General features: G+C 46.8%; 1 protein-coding gene across 1 annotated transcript in view; it reads right to left on the reverse strand.

Annotated features, from left to right (window-relative positions):
• The window catches only part of ZNF185 (zinc finger protein 185 with LIM domain), a 78,393-nt gene that overhangs the window by 24,201 nt on the left and 39,863 nt on the right, over positions 1–14,329 (reverse strand). Inside the window, exon 20 of the mRNA XM_065411332.1 lies at positions 9,161–9,274. Within this exon, the coding sequence (XP_065267404.1) occupies positions 9,161–9,274 (114 nt within the window). The remainder of the gene's footprint in view (positions 1–9,160; positions 9,275–14,329) is intronic.

The raw sequence follows: 14,329 nt of genomic DNA on the forward strand, positions 1-14,329 counted from the left end.
ACGTAAGGTGATACGTAAGTTGTTTATCCCAGATTGTTTGTCTCAGTCTATAAATGTTGGGATACCTTTAACCCTTCGTCTGGCCTATGCGGCAGTGGAAAGTCCTGCCACTGACTGAGCTGGTCCAATGTCACAGGCATACATGTGTTAGTGTACCTGTAACCATTGCGTCGGGGCATTAGCACTGTGCTTCGTTGGCAATAAACTGGCCTAGTGCCTTCGCTACTAAACCAAGTCTTGTGGTTTTATTAGGCAGTTCGATCAGAGCCTCTGTATGGGCTATCTGCACAGAGCCAGTGCAGCAAGCAGAGAGAACGCACGCATGCTGCCAAACATCTGACAACACCATTTTAATAGTATACTGTGCTGAGTTTGAAAGTAGCTTTCCCTGTGGACAAGTTATTCTATAAATGTCCACTTCAGGCTTTCGTGAACCTTTCCTTCTGATGCATCTGGTGGTAGTGGCTGCTATCAAAGATAGAATACTGGACTAGGTGGGCCACTGGTCAGCTCCAGGATGCCAAGTCTTTTGTTCCTCTTTGGTAAAGGAATCTTGATACCACATATCAATGTGGAAAATCTGGGAAAAGGTGGATTCTGCAGCAAAAATGTGAATTTATTTTGACATTTTAGAAAATAAATTCCTAACATGCTGGCTAAGTTTCTACACTGAAAGTCTATGATTGTGGTATATGGGGGAGGAGGGAAGGGGATGATAGCTCTTATTTCCTAGTTAGTCTCTGTATCATGGGTTTTACTTCCACCACTAGTAGCACATTACCAGAGAGTGTCACAGATTAAGTGTATTAGCCAACAAAGAGAATTGCTATTTTCACAACAGGAGGAAAGAGCTGTAGAGATATCTTTACTTTATACACCAAAATCCATAATGTGAATATTCATCAACACAATAGACTCCCACTGGGGTTATGGTTTGCTGGCTTGCTGCCATGCGAGAAGATACATTAGTCCTAGCTAGATGTTCTGTACTTGCCTGATGATAAATGGTTGTTGAGAAACAGGTACTTCCAAGCTACAGAAACAAAACATAAAACTCTTATCTAGCACTTTTCATTAGTACATTTCAAAGCACAAGGGAGTTGAATCAATTACTGTGAAGCTCTGAGAACCAGCACTGTCTCGACCACACTGTCATGATGAGAATTATTTTGGGGTGATCTTGCTTCAGTTTGAGAATAACCTGTGGGATGAATGGACCAGGGATGAGACCTGATCCCCATCATAAGAGAAAGGCATTCGTTAGTGAACCTGGACTGGTAATCACTCACAAGCAGATTTAATTATTTGTTGTCTTTCGTTGTGAATAGGTCGACTGCTGGAATACCCCAGGTTTGAAAGATGGTCCTCAGCACACTGTTCTTGAAGAACCACTCAGGATTCTGGGAGAATCTCCTGCTAAGATGGTTGGACAACTGGTTCTGGGAGCCAGGTAAGTGAGTGGCAATGGGAGTATTGTCTTCCTTGATGCAAAAATTCCAGAGTCTCAGCATTTCTTGGCAAAGCTGATTGTACTGTGACCCTCCTTGTCTGTTTACACAGTATATTGCGGTTGTATTGTCGGTCAGTATCAGGACCAACAAGCCCTTGATGTGAGGGAGAAAAGCACAGCAAACCTTGTGAACTGCTCCAAGTTCAAAGACATTGACCTGAAGAGCTGCTTCTCATTCTGTCCATAATGCTTTGGTTTGCAAGTCCCCTAGATGTGCAGCCCACCCTATCAGAGAGGCACCTGTAAAGATGGTCTGGTTGTTAGGGGGCAAGAAAACAGTACACCTCCACATATGCGTTCTGATCCATCCACCAATCTAGGAAACATAGGACCACAGGAAGAACCTGGACCAACATGTCTAGGGGGTGTCTGGTCGACACCCTTGAAGGATGCTCAGGTGTAGCGTGGCATGAAAGGTCACATAAGTATATGAGGCCATGTGGACTATTAGTATTAAACATCTTTGGACTATGGTGGTAGGGTGAGAGTTGAGAGATACGCACAACTGGCAAATGGTCTGAAATCTGTCTTGTGGGAGAAAAGCCATCTAATTAATGGAATCAAGTAGGGCCCCAATGAACTTGATTGTCTGTGTCAGGTTTAATGTGGATTTTCCTTTGTTCAGCATGAGTCCCAGACCACTGAAAAGATGGAAGTTCAACTGGTGGAGACACAGGTTGACAGCCCAGCTCTGCCCTGCGTATCTGAGGAGTCCCAGTGATGTTCTGAGTCCTTCTCTGCAGAAGGAGAAGAAGAAGAACCCTTCTTTGGCCTCAAATGGCTGCAGTCTCTGTATGGGATCTCTTTTGGGGAAACCCAGACAGAAAGACCAGCCCCTCTTTCTCCAAGGAGAAGGGTCGAAGTCCAGGGGTCTGTCAGTGACCACTGCAGCCTCCATAGGGGACTGTGTGTGTGGGTAACAGGATGTTCAGTTGCGGGCCTTGGGGCCCAGGCTGGTCTCACTGTCTACTCCATGAGGTGCAGATCTCTGGAAACCTGCCTGGTTTTCTTGACGAACAGCAGATACAGCACCTCTCTTTAATGTGCCAAGACCCAAAAAGCAGCACATGTGGGCGGGTGGGGGGGTGTCACTATTTGGGATAGACACCCTACTGACGGGCAGTGCATAAAGCCTGGCATTGCCACAGGTGCCTAGCACCAAAAACATTACTAAATAACTAAAAACAAAATAAAACATGAAAGGAAGCCTAAGCAGGAACTTTCTGGTGTATCAGAAAGCAAAGGAGGCAAACCTTTGCTCCGGTGCTGCACTCCAGACCTGCCATTTTTATAAAGAGTTGGACACTATCCTCAGTGGCGACCCCACCTCCACCCCCAAGAGCCCAGTGGATACTTTGGTAGGTCTGGAGCCGGCAAAAGATGGGCATAACCCAGAGGAGGAAGTCATGGATGAAGAGGTGGAGGCAGAAGACGATGTGGAGCCCATGGCGGGGTCACCTAGTGCTGTGTCCAGTCAGGAGCTATTCTCCACTTCGGAAGTGTCTAGCCAGTCTCAGCAGTTGCTCTCCGGCAAGCAAGAAGCAGGAGAGGGGACCCCTGGTAAACGGTTTTGCTTTGTGTAGTGCAGAGATGGGTTGAGGCCAGAGAAATGTGCAAGGCTGGCTGGGTTTCTGTGTGCTGGACATCTCCTAGTGCATCTAGGCAGCACGGCAGAACAGGGTGTTGATGCACACCAAGATTTCATGGGAATCCTCAAGAGAGAACTCTAGGAAATGTTCCTGGAGGTACTTGGCAACCCTCTGCCAAAGGTTCCTTGGCAGAGCTGCTTTGTTCCTTCCCCCATTGAGGGACATTTTCCAGCAGCATTCTGCAATCACTTGAGGAGGGACCAAAGTGGCACACAGGCGAGCAGCATAGGAGCCAGGATGGAAGCCACAAGCATATAGTAGATGCACCCTTGCTTCCCTGGTTAACCTCAGCAGTGAGGTGTCTGCTACGATGACCCCCGCCTGTGGAAAAGGGAGGGAAACCTTAGAATGTTGTCCCCCATCAAGTGCCCTGAGACCCTATAATAGTGCTTTTCTCCAATGCCCCAGGGTAAACGCACCATGCTTGGGATATTTGCTGGCACATGTGCTTGTCTAGGGTCAGCGAGAAAGTCATTGGTATATTAGCAGTGGTATATTTTACTGAACAGTTTCAATGCTGTACGTATACTTAACAATCATGCTTCTGTGTATTGTTCCTTGTGCTTCTCCAGATCTGTCCTTGAAAGGCACTCCACACACACCGGCTGAGTGTCTCAGATGGTTAAGAAAGCACCCAAGATGGACAAAGAAGATATGTTCAGGGAGGTGCTGCAGCACTCAGAAGCAGAGAAGAGTGAACGCAGGCAGTGTTGGGAAAGCGACAGGCAGGAAAGAAAAGAAAATGAGGCGTAAAATAGGGATGCAACAGAGAGGATGATAAAAGTTTTGGAGCAGCAAACCAACATGCTGCAGTCCCTCATGCTGCAGACTGAGCACATGCGTGCCCACCGCCCCTTCAGCACATTCAGAACTCCTTCCCATGCCCTCCCCAAACACCACATGCACATTCCTTTCAGATTTCTGGGACTTCTCGCTTTCCCATGCACTCCACCCCCACAGACACCTTCACAAACGATAGCTGGACTTATGCTCAGCTCTGAAAGTCAGCCCTACCCTGGTACCTCATCCCACTTCCTCCCCACCCACCCCCCAAGAATGTGCATGTGTCAGTATGTGTGTGCTGTTGGGCTTTTTGTTTTTGTTTTAAGAGAAAAGTTATTTGACAGATAACCACTCTTTATTTGTTTCCATGAAAGTTATGTTAGCAAAAGGCATCAACAAATACACAAGCTCTGTAATCTTTTGTTTACATTGAATCCTTGGCCTGAACAATCACAAGTGCTTCCTAGCCTAGTAAAACTCGACTTCATTAAGCACTGCAGTCCCAAGCATAGCAACAAACATTACTCATTCTCATTTTCAAAGTGTTGCTGCAAAGCCTCCCTGAATCGAATTGCCCCATGTTGTGCCCCTCTAATAGCCCTGGTATCTGGCTGCTCAAAAATCAGCAGCCAGGTGGTCTGCCTCAGCAGTCCACCCCTGAGCAAACTTTTCATCCTTACCTTCACAAATATTATGCGACGTGCAACACGCGGCTATGACCATGGAAATATTTTCCTCATTGAGGTCTAACCTGCCATAAAGGCATCGCCAATGCACCTTTAATCTGCCAAACGCACATTCCACGGTCATCCTGCACATACTCGGCCTATTGTTGAACCACTCCTTACTGCTATCCAGGTTTCTCGTGTACGGCTTCATGAGCCATGGCATTAAGGGATACATCGGGTCTCCCAGGATCACTATGGGCATTTCAACATCCCCAATGGTGATCTTCTGGGCTGGAAAGAAAGCCCTTGCTTGCAGCTTTCTGTAGAGGCTGATGTTCCTGAAGATACGTGCGTCATGCACCTTTCCGGACCACCCCGGGTTGATGTCAGTGAAACGGCCACGATGATTCACAAGCACCTGCAACACCATGGAGAAGTATCCCTTCCTATTGATGTACTCCATCACAAGGTGGTCCGGTGCCATAATTGGAATATGCGTGCCATCTATCACCCCTCTACAGTTAGGGAAACCTATTTCTGCAAAGCCTTCCACTATTTCAAGCACGTTGCCAAGAGTCACGGTCTTTTGCAGCAGAATGCGATTAATGGCCCTGCACACTTGCATTAATGCAACCCCAATGATTGACTTCCCCACTCCAAACTGATTCGCAACTGACCAGTAGAAGTCTGGAGTCGCCAGCTTCCACACTGTGATCGCCATGAACTTCTCCACCATGAGGGCAGCTCTCATTTGGGTGTCCCTGCACTGCAGGGCTGGGGCAAGCTCAGCACACAGTTCCAGGAAGGTGGCTTTCCTCATCCGAAAGTTCTGCAGTCACTGCTTGTCATCCCAGACCCGCATAAGGATGCGATCCCACTACTCAGAGCTAGTTTCCCAAGCCCAAAAGCGACTTTCCACTGTATTCAGCTGTTCTGTGAATGCCCAAAGCAACCTAATGTTGGCCATATCCAAGTCAAACAGCACGTCAGGTAACTGTGATTCCCGTTGATTCTGGAGCTTCAACATTAACTCCACTGCCATTCGCGATATGCTAGTGATAGCTGGCAGAGCATTCGAGAGCAGAGCGAGATCCATGTCGGTGGCAAGCAGAAAACATGGGACATTGAAAAATGCCGCGAACTGAAGACGGAAACATATTGAATGCTGGAACAGAAAGCAATGAATTGTGGGACATTGAGCTCGGATCCACGGTGCACTGCGATCCCCTCCGCCTTCCCATAACACCTACTGGCAGAAGGTGGAGAGCTGAACTGTAGGATAGCTACTCACAATGGATTGCTCTCACTGTCGATGCCCCAAGTGTGGATGCGCTATGCAGACAGCGTATGACAGTGTGAACACACAAAATCGACTTTCTTTAAATGCTTTTTGATCATTGACCAAACTCTCCATGAAATAGTTCTGCCAGTGTAGACATAACCTTACACTGATTGGAGAAACTCTGTCACTGGCATAGGTTGTGTTTTCACTAAGCACTACAGTGGCACAGCTGCATCACTATATGTGTAGACAAGCCCATGGTTAGCAATCCTGACTTCTCACTTTGCAAAGCTTGGTACCTTTATTCTATGGCTCTAGAACTCTCATATCTGGTCTCTCTGGTGCTGCTTCTCTCCTCATAACCTGGGACAGATCTGCCCAACAACAGCTACAGCACTTGGTACCTGAATCATTTTAGACCTCAGTTCTGTGCACTGAGAAAAAAGGGCAAAGCAGGGCTAGTCAATGATTGTTTCAACAGGGGCATTTAAAAGGTAGGGCAGAGCAGGTGACAGAGTGGTTACTTGTGTTTGACATGTGTCCTGTGTGTTTTTATCTTCCTCTCTCATTTCATTGGGTGGGACTGGGGAGGGAGGGTGTTATGGAGTGTCCACGCCGAACAAGGCCTGAGGGGGTAAATTAGGCCTGTTAGCCCATAAGCCACATTTGGAGGAGAGCCAGGGAGTGCTAAGGCCTAGTTTTCTGATGAAGTCCAGCTGGGGGAGGAGCTGGCCAGGTTTATAAAGCCAGGAAGCTGGCAACAGAAGATGGGCTGCAGGGAAGTCATCTGCAGTCACTCCCTGGGAAAAGGGAGAGGTATTGGGGCATTTGAGAGTAGCCTACATTTTGAGCTGATACACCCAGAGCAGTGGGGGAACCAGAAGCTGTAGGAAGGAATCCAGGGAAGGAGCAGCCAGGGCTGAGGGAAAGCAGACCACAGTTGCAGGTTAAGGGTCCCTGGACTGGAACCTGGAGTAATGGGCGGGCCCATGTTCCCCTGCCAGTCACTGGGGAAGTGACACCATCAGAACAGTGCTGAAGAAAACTGCCTGAGACCGTTTGTGTGGAAGGACTTTGGGTAACCCCCAGAAGAGGAAACCACATAGTGACCCAGCCAGAGGACTGAGTCACAAAGAAGAGGCTGCAGTTCCTGGAGTGAGAGGGGCCGCAGTGTGAGACAGGCTGAGTGAAAACATCGCCAGAGGATGGTGCAATGCCTGGCAGAGCTAATCCCCAGGATGATCAGTAGGAGCCGCCACCTGCATTGAGCGAACCCCATCACAGAGGGGCAGGTTTCTCTCTTACCCAACAGCCTATGAATGGGTATAGCTCAAACACGAGTGGGTCCCTTAGAAACCTGAACAATCCCTCTTGGCTCATTCTGCATCTCCTTGCAATGAAGGGCAAGGATCTACATTTTGGGAATGTCCAGTGCATTCTCAGATACCTCGCACCCTAATTCCATTAGTTATTACTGCCTACAGGTACAAAAGTGTGTATGTGTCTGCTCTCACACTGGAGACAACAGGACAACCCCCAACCAGAACCAGGAACTAACACTCTCAAATCTGTTTTCAGTTTCCTCTTTCCCAAAACATCTGGCACCAAATTTCTCTTGTCCTCAGGCTCCTCTTTGATATAACCAATCCCACTATCCCACTTGCCTTTTTGAGGCAGGTTCTAAACTCTCCATATATGGTGAGCCCCCACTGTTAGCATCTGTGCTAGTGATGGTGTTGTCTCTGGAAAATGGCATGGACCTGAGAAAGAAGAGAAGCATGACTTGTGGGAAAGGGATTCAGGAGTTTGCTTTGTGGAACTATAGCCTGAAGTAACTAGCATTCAGAAAACACTTTCATGCTGGAAAAACACATGAGAAGCCTGGAGCCAAAATGGGCTCTAAATCTCAGTTTGTCAACAGTCCACATTTCTATGGAAAATAGAAATACAAGTCAAGATTTCTGCCCATAAATTGAGTCACAATCATAGAGTCACAGAGTTTAAGGCCAGAAGGGACCACCAGATCATCCAGTCTGAGCTCCTGTCACAGGCCACCAGCACCACCCAGCATTCACATACTAAACCCAACAATCAAAATTAAACCAAAGTATAACAGCCCACATAAGAGTAAACTATTGTGTGCCACAGGCAGAGAATAGGAGGCACCAAGATGCACCAGTGCCCGATGCCTCTGCAACGGCAGGGAAATGATTATGTGAGATATAGCCAAATAGTCCTGGCATGTGACACACTGCAGAGGAAAGTGAAAAACCCCCAACGTCACTGCCAATCTGCCTTGGGGGAAATTTCTTCCCAACCCCACATGCAGTGATCTGTTAGACTATGAACATGTGAGCAAAACCAGCTAGCCAAGCACCTGAGAGAGAATTATCAGTGCCCCCTCAGAGCATTGGCCCACTTCATCCAGTGTCCCATCTCCAGCTGTGGCCTGCTCTGAAGGAAACCAAAAAATACCCAGAATACATTGGGGGGAAAATCCCTTCCTGACCCCTGCAGGTAACCATCTGAAGCCCTGAAGCCTAAGATTTTAGAAACACTGGACATGAACCAAAAGGGATCCCACCATCACAAGCAACGCCATCATACAACCTCACTCACAAATTTGTCCAGCTCTCTCTTAAAAACTAAGTACTTACATTGGTAAATATATTCTTAGGTTGTTTATAAGCTTTGGAGCAAATTCCACCCCCAATTATGCCCAGTCAGTGCCACTGAAGCCAATGGAGTTGCAGAGGTATAACTGAGGCTGAAATGTGTCCCTTCATAACTGGAAGCTGGGAGATGAGGAAAGGGAATCAATCCCTAACTCAGGGTGGCCAAGACTACGAACTTCTAAAATGAGAGTCCTGTGGCTCCCATGATCTTTAATTTGGATGCACAGCCTAGAGAATACAAGTCCCAGCATTCCTTGCATATTGGGCCATGTCTCCGTAAGCAGGTCCCACCTCCATATTTAAGTTGCAGGCCTCCGCACCCACGTCCATTTTATGCACAGTGGGCGTGACCCTCGGGCTTCTGGCAAGATATCAGTGCAGCCCTTCACTGGGCAATGTTTGGGTACCTCAGGTCTAATTAATGTGCGTGACGGATGTTTTCGCCCCCACTCTCATAGAAAATGTAGTTAACAGCGTCAAGCAATGGAGTGAGTATCCCACAGACAGCATCAGCCAGGGAAAGGATTTCATTAGCCTCGTGTGTGTGAAGAAAGTTCAGTGTAAAACAGGGCATGAATTCCCTGGCTCCTTACTGTGCCGTGTTCACGTCAGGCTCAGTGTGCTTTCTAGTGGTAAGAGGCTTGGATCGGGTAGTAGATATGTTCTCATTCTCAGCGTCCTCAGTATTGCCCTTCAAGGGAGAAAGCCTAGGGGAGAAAATAAAGAGGTTTTCTTAAGAACATGTGAAAAATTAATATATTGGACTATGTGGAAATCCATTCCAAAGATAGGAACCATCAGGCTGAAAGCTGGAGAAATATTATGCTAGGCTTGAGCTTTTCAAAGCCACCTTGGAGATTTGAATGCACAATTCCAACTGAAATGCATGGGCATGATGTGTTTAAATCCCCTAGCTGGCTTTGAAAATCTTAGCTAAAGGCCTATTGTCTGTGACAGTCACAGAGGGAAAATATTAGCCATTGGAGCATGTACTTCTGCCAGACGTAGGTACCTTCCTGCTAGCATTGCTATAATTCTCTCCACTGACACAAGTCCCATAGAGAAATACACATATTGAACACAGCATCTAGGCAGTATCCTTGAAGGCCTGGATAACACTGAGTTACATCTCTGGGCCAAACGTCGGCTACTCACTAATATTCACTGCACCATACTGATGTAAATGGGTAGAGCTGGGTGAAATTTTTTGGGTGAAAAATGCATATTTCGTGTCATGAGTGTTCTGAGCCTGATGGGTCATCCAAGGTAATTCCCTATGAGTCCTAAGGGCCCAGATAATCCACAAGCAAGGGTCTGACCAGGTGACTCCAAGGCAGGTACATAGGTTCCTAATGGAATAAGTCATCCAGGCACCAGCTTCTAATTTTCCCGGGGACTGCTCAACCCCCGTCAGCCCCATGCCCCTCCCCCACTCCACCCCTTTCCCCAAGGCCCCATCCCACCCCGCCTCTTCCCACACCCACTCCACGCCCACCCCACCTCTTCTCTCCCAAGTGCACTCTGTCCCCACTCCTCCTCATAGAATCATAGAATCATAGAATATCAGGGTTGGAAGGGACCTCAGGAGGTCATCTAGTCCAACCCCCTGCTCAAAGCAGGACCAGTTCCCAACTAAATCATCCCAGCCAGGGCTTTGTGAAGCCGGGCCTTAAAAACCTCCAAGGAAGGAGACTCCACCACCTCCCTAGGTAATGCATTCCAGTGCTTCCCTCCCAGCACCTCCTACACGCAGCGTGTAGAAGGCGCTGGAAGGAAGGGGGAGGAGTTGATCGGCGGAGACCGCCGGTGGGCGGGAGTGGGGAGGAGGGGAGCTGGCTGCCGGTGGGTGCTGAGCACCTGCTAATTTTTCTCCATGGGTGCTCCAGCCCTGGAGCGCCCACGGAGTCAGCGCTTATGGCAGCCACTTCAATCTGCCCAGTGTTGCTACCAGCTGTCTGGTAGTTCTGAGAGACTGCTCCTGCCCCTGTGCCTTCTCCAACCACAGCCAGTTGCCTGGCTGTCCTGACATTTGGTGACACTGAAATGTTGTGCTGATTTCACCAAACTGTTTGTTTTGGAGGAAAAAAATTCCCCCAAAATTTTGTTTTTACATCTTGGAAAGGAAATGTTTTGACTTTTTAGTTTGAAAACATTCCTTTCTTCCGTGACATTCTATACCTAGGGGGAGCATATTGTAACCCCCATATTCTTCATTTTCATATAATCGTGATCTCACATATAAAGCATGCTTTGTAAGGTATCAGGGGAAAGGTTATGATCTTCTGAAAGTCATTTCTCTATCCAAATATGTGTATCATTAGTGCATATGAAATTATGAGAATTGTGTTGTATGGAGGTCACTAAAGCATGCTGTAAGTTGGGGAATCATCCAGATATTAGCTCCCCCGAGGCAACAGCAAGGAAAGTAACCAACCCCGCTTGGGTGGGGTGTCAAATAGCCCATCAACAGCTATTGTCCAGCAAGGGAGCTACAATGTGATCAGGAACAGTCAACAGGGATTCACCAAGGGCAAGTCATGCCTGACCAACCTGATTGCCTTCTATGATGAGATAACTGGCTCTGTGGATATGGGGAAAGCGGTGGATGTGATATATCTTGACTTTAGCAAAACTTTTGATACTGTCTTCCACAGTATTCTTGCCAGCAAGTTAAAGAAGTATGGATTGGATGAATGGACTATAAGGTGGATAGAAAGCTGTCTAGATTGTCGGGCTCAACGGGTAGTGATCAATGGCTCGATGTCTAGTTGGCAGCTGGTATCAAGTGGAGTACTCCAGGGGTTGGTCCTGGGGCCGGTTTTGTTCAACATCTTTATTAATGATCTGGATGATGGGATGAATTGCACCCTCAGCAAGTTCACAGATGACACTAAGCTGGGGGGAGAGACAGATATGCTGGAGGGTAGGGATAGGGTCCAGAGTGACCTAGACAAATTGGAGGATTGGGCCAAAAGAAATCTCATGAGGTTCAACAAGGACAAGTGCAGAGTCCTGCACTTAGGAAGGAAGAATACCATGCACTGCTACAGGCTGGGGACTGACTGGCTAAGCAGCAGTTCTGCAGAAAAGGACCTGAGGATTACAGTGGATGAGAAGCTGGATATCAGTCAGCAGTGTGCCCTTGTTGCCAAGAAGGCCAATGGCATATTGGGATGTATTAGTAGGAGCATTGCCAGCAGATTGAGGGAAGTGAGTATTCTCCTCTATTCGGCACTGGTGAGGCCCACTACAGTTTTGGTTCCTCCACTACAGAAGGGATGTGGACAAATTGGAGAGAGTCCAGCAGAGGGCAACAAAAATGATTAGGGGGCTGAGGCACATGACTTATGAGGAGAGGCTGAGGGAACTGGGCTTATTTAGTCTGCAGAAGAGAAGAGTGAGGGGGGATTTGATAGCAGCCTTCAACTACCTGAAGGGGGGTTCCAAAGAGGATGGAGCTCGGCTGTTCTCAGTGGTGGCAGATGACAGAACAAGAAGCAATGGTCTCAGGTTGCAGTGGGGGAGGTCTAGGTTGGATATTAGGAAACACTATTTCACTAGGAGGGTGGTGAAGCACTGGAATGGGTTACCTAGGTAGGTGGTGGAATCTCCATCCTTAGAGGTTGTTAAGGCCCGGCTTGACAAAGTCCTTGCTTGGAGAGACTCAGCAATGCCACACAGACGTGCCTGGATTTGTGTTCTACAAGCACATGGACTGAGAGTATAAAACAGGCAGAGTGGACACATACTGGGCCCTTCTCCTGCCCCACCTATGCTGCAAGCAACCAAGACACTGAGAAGAAGACAAGACTGCAACACAGGAGATTGGCCCAGGTTTAAGGAACAAACCTGTATATTAAGGACTACAGTATCCAGTGGTGTGAGAAAAACTGCTTAATCTAGTTGCTGCCCAGTCTAATAGGGTTAAGAGTTCAGACTGCATGCTTATATTTTATTTTATTTTGGTAACCACACTGACTTGTTATGCTTTGGCTTATAATCACTTAAAATCTACCTTTATAGTTAATAAATCTGTTTGTTTATTCTACCTGAAGCAGTGCGTTTGGTTTGATGTGTGTCAGAGACTCCCCTGGGGATAACAAGCCTAGTAAATATCAATTTCTTTGTTAAATTGATGAACTTATATAAGCTTGCAGCGTCCAGCAGGTATAACTGGACACTGCAAGACGGAGGTTCCTAGGGTTGTTTCTAGGACCAGAGATATTGGCTAGTGTCATTCGGTTGCACATAGCTGGGAGCAGCTTACATGCCAGAGGCTGTGCATGAACAGCCCAGGAGTGGGGGTTCTCACAGCAGTGCGGGGTAAGCCTGGCTCCCAGAGTCAAGGATTGGAGTGACCTAGCAGACCACGGGTCCGGGTAATACCAGAGGGAAACATCACACCCCCCACCCCAACTTTTCTAAATTGCCAGCAAATGGACAAATCCTTTATTTACCCAGCTCTGTTGATGGAGTGGTGTGGTTTGTTACTCAGGGAAGAAACTTGCCTTTTGACTTTTCATTGGACAGTGTCTGAACTTTCATAATCCAAATTGCTCTCCTGTGACGTCAGAGTTGGGATTGCCTGGTGTTATGGCTCATGGTTTAGTATGAAGCAAAGGGGTTAGAGATAAATGCATTTCTGTGCTTTTGAGTGGGATAGGAATAAAATAAGATGGAGGAATTCTTCCACTGAGTAGCTAACTTTGGTGTATGCAGTGTTGTTGTAGCCAGGTTGGTCCCAGGATATAGAGAGACAAGGTGGGTGAGGTAATAAAAGATATTACCTCACCCATCTTGTCTAGCTAACTTTGTGTTAGTCCCACTGATTGATTACCCTCTGTGACACAGAGCCAGAAAGGGTTACACAACTAGCTGGCTAATTGACCCAGATTCAACCTTTAGAGACATATTAGTAGATAATGTTTGTGGTTTTGTGTGTTTATATACATATTGTTAGAGGTTAACAATGTAACCAAACTGTTCCTGTCTATTGCTGTATTCTGTTAATTCAGAGATCAAAAGGAGATATTAACATTTAAATGAACTGTGAATGTAGTGATATCACTGTCTTGATTTCTCTTTTAAGTATATAGCAAATCACCTGCAAAAGGTGGGAGACAGGCAATTGCCTTATGTTAATCCATGTAGCTAATTACTGGTGATGTTTAAGAAATAGGAGGTTACTTCAAAAACACTACTGTTCACCCAAGGACTGCATGCAGTCAAAAGGCTGCCGAGAAAATGTATAAAGGGCTTTTGGGCTCTGATCCTTTCATCTCAAATCTGCTTATGCTTCATCAGGGGAAATTTGAGCCACAAGATTGAGATCTCCACTTCCGTTCTGGGTCACCCTGATATTGAACACTGGACTGAACCTATGGACTAATTCTGAAAGAACTCTTTGCAGCTCTAAAGCTCACCATCTCTACTATGAAACTGACCTTAGAACTCCATTATACATACAGACATGAATAATCTTTTAACCAATACTCTCTCTTTTCTTTTTGTAATAAATTTTAGTTTAGTTAATAAAATTTGGCTATAAGCATGTTTTTGGGTAAGATCTAAAATATTCATTGACCTGGGGAGATAATGTGGCCATCCTTTGGGATTGGTAGAACTTGTATATGATGAACAAGATTTTCAATAATCCTCATCATATTTGACTTGGTTGTCTGGGTGGGAGCCCAAAGCCTGGGTTGCTTCAAGGGAACTGTGTTTTTGGCTTCTGGGTAACCAATAAGGTATTATAGAAGCTG

Source organism: Emys orbicularis, chromosome 9 (assembly GCF_028017835.1).
Source record: "Emys orbicularis isolate rEmyOrb1 chromosome 9, rEmyOrb1.hap1, whole genome shotgun sequence".
NCBI lineage: Eukaryota > Metazoa > Chordata > Testudines > Emydidae > Emys > Emys orbicularis.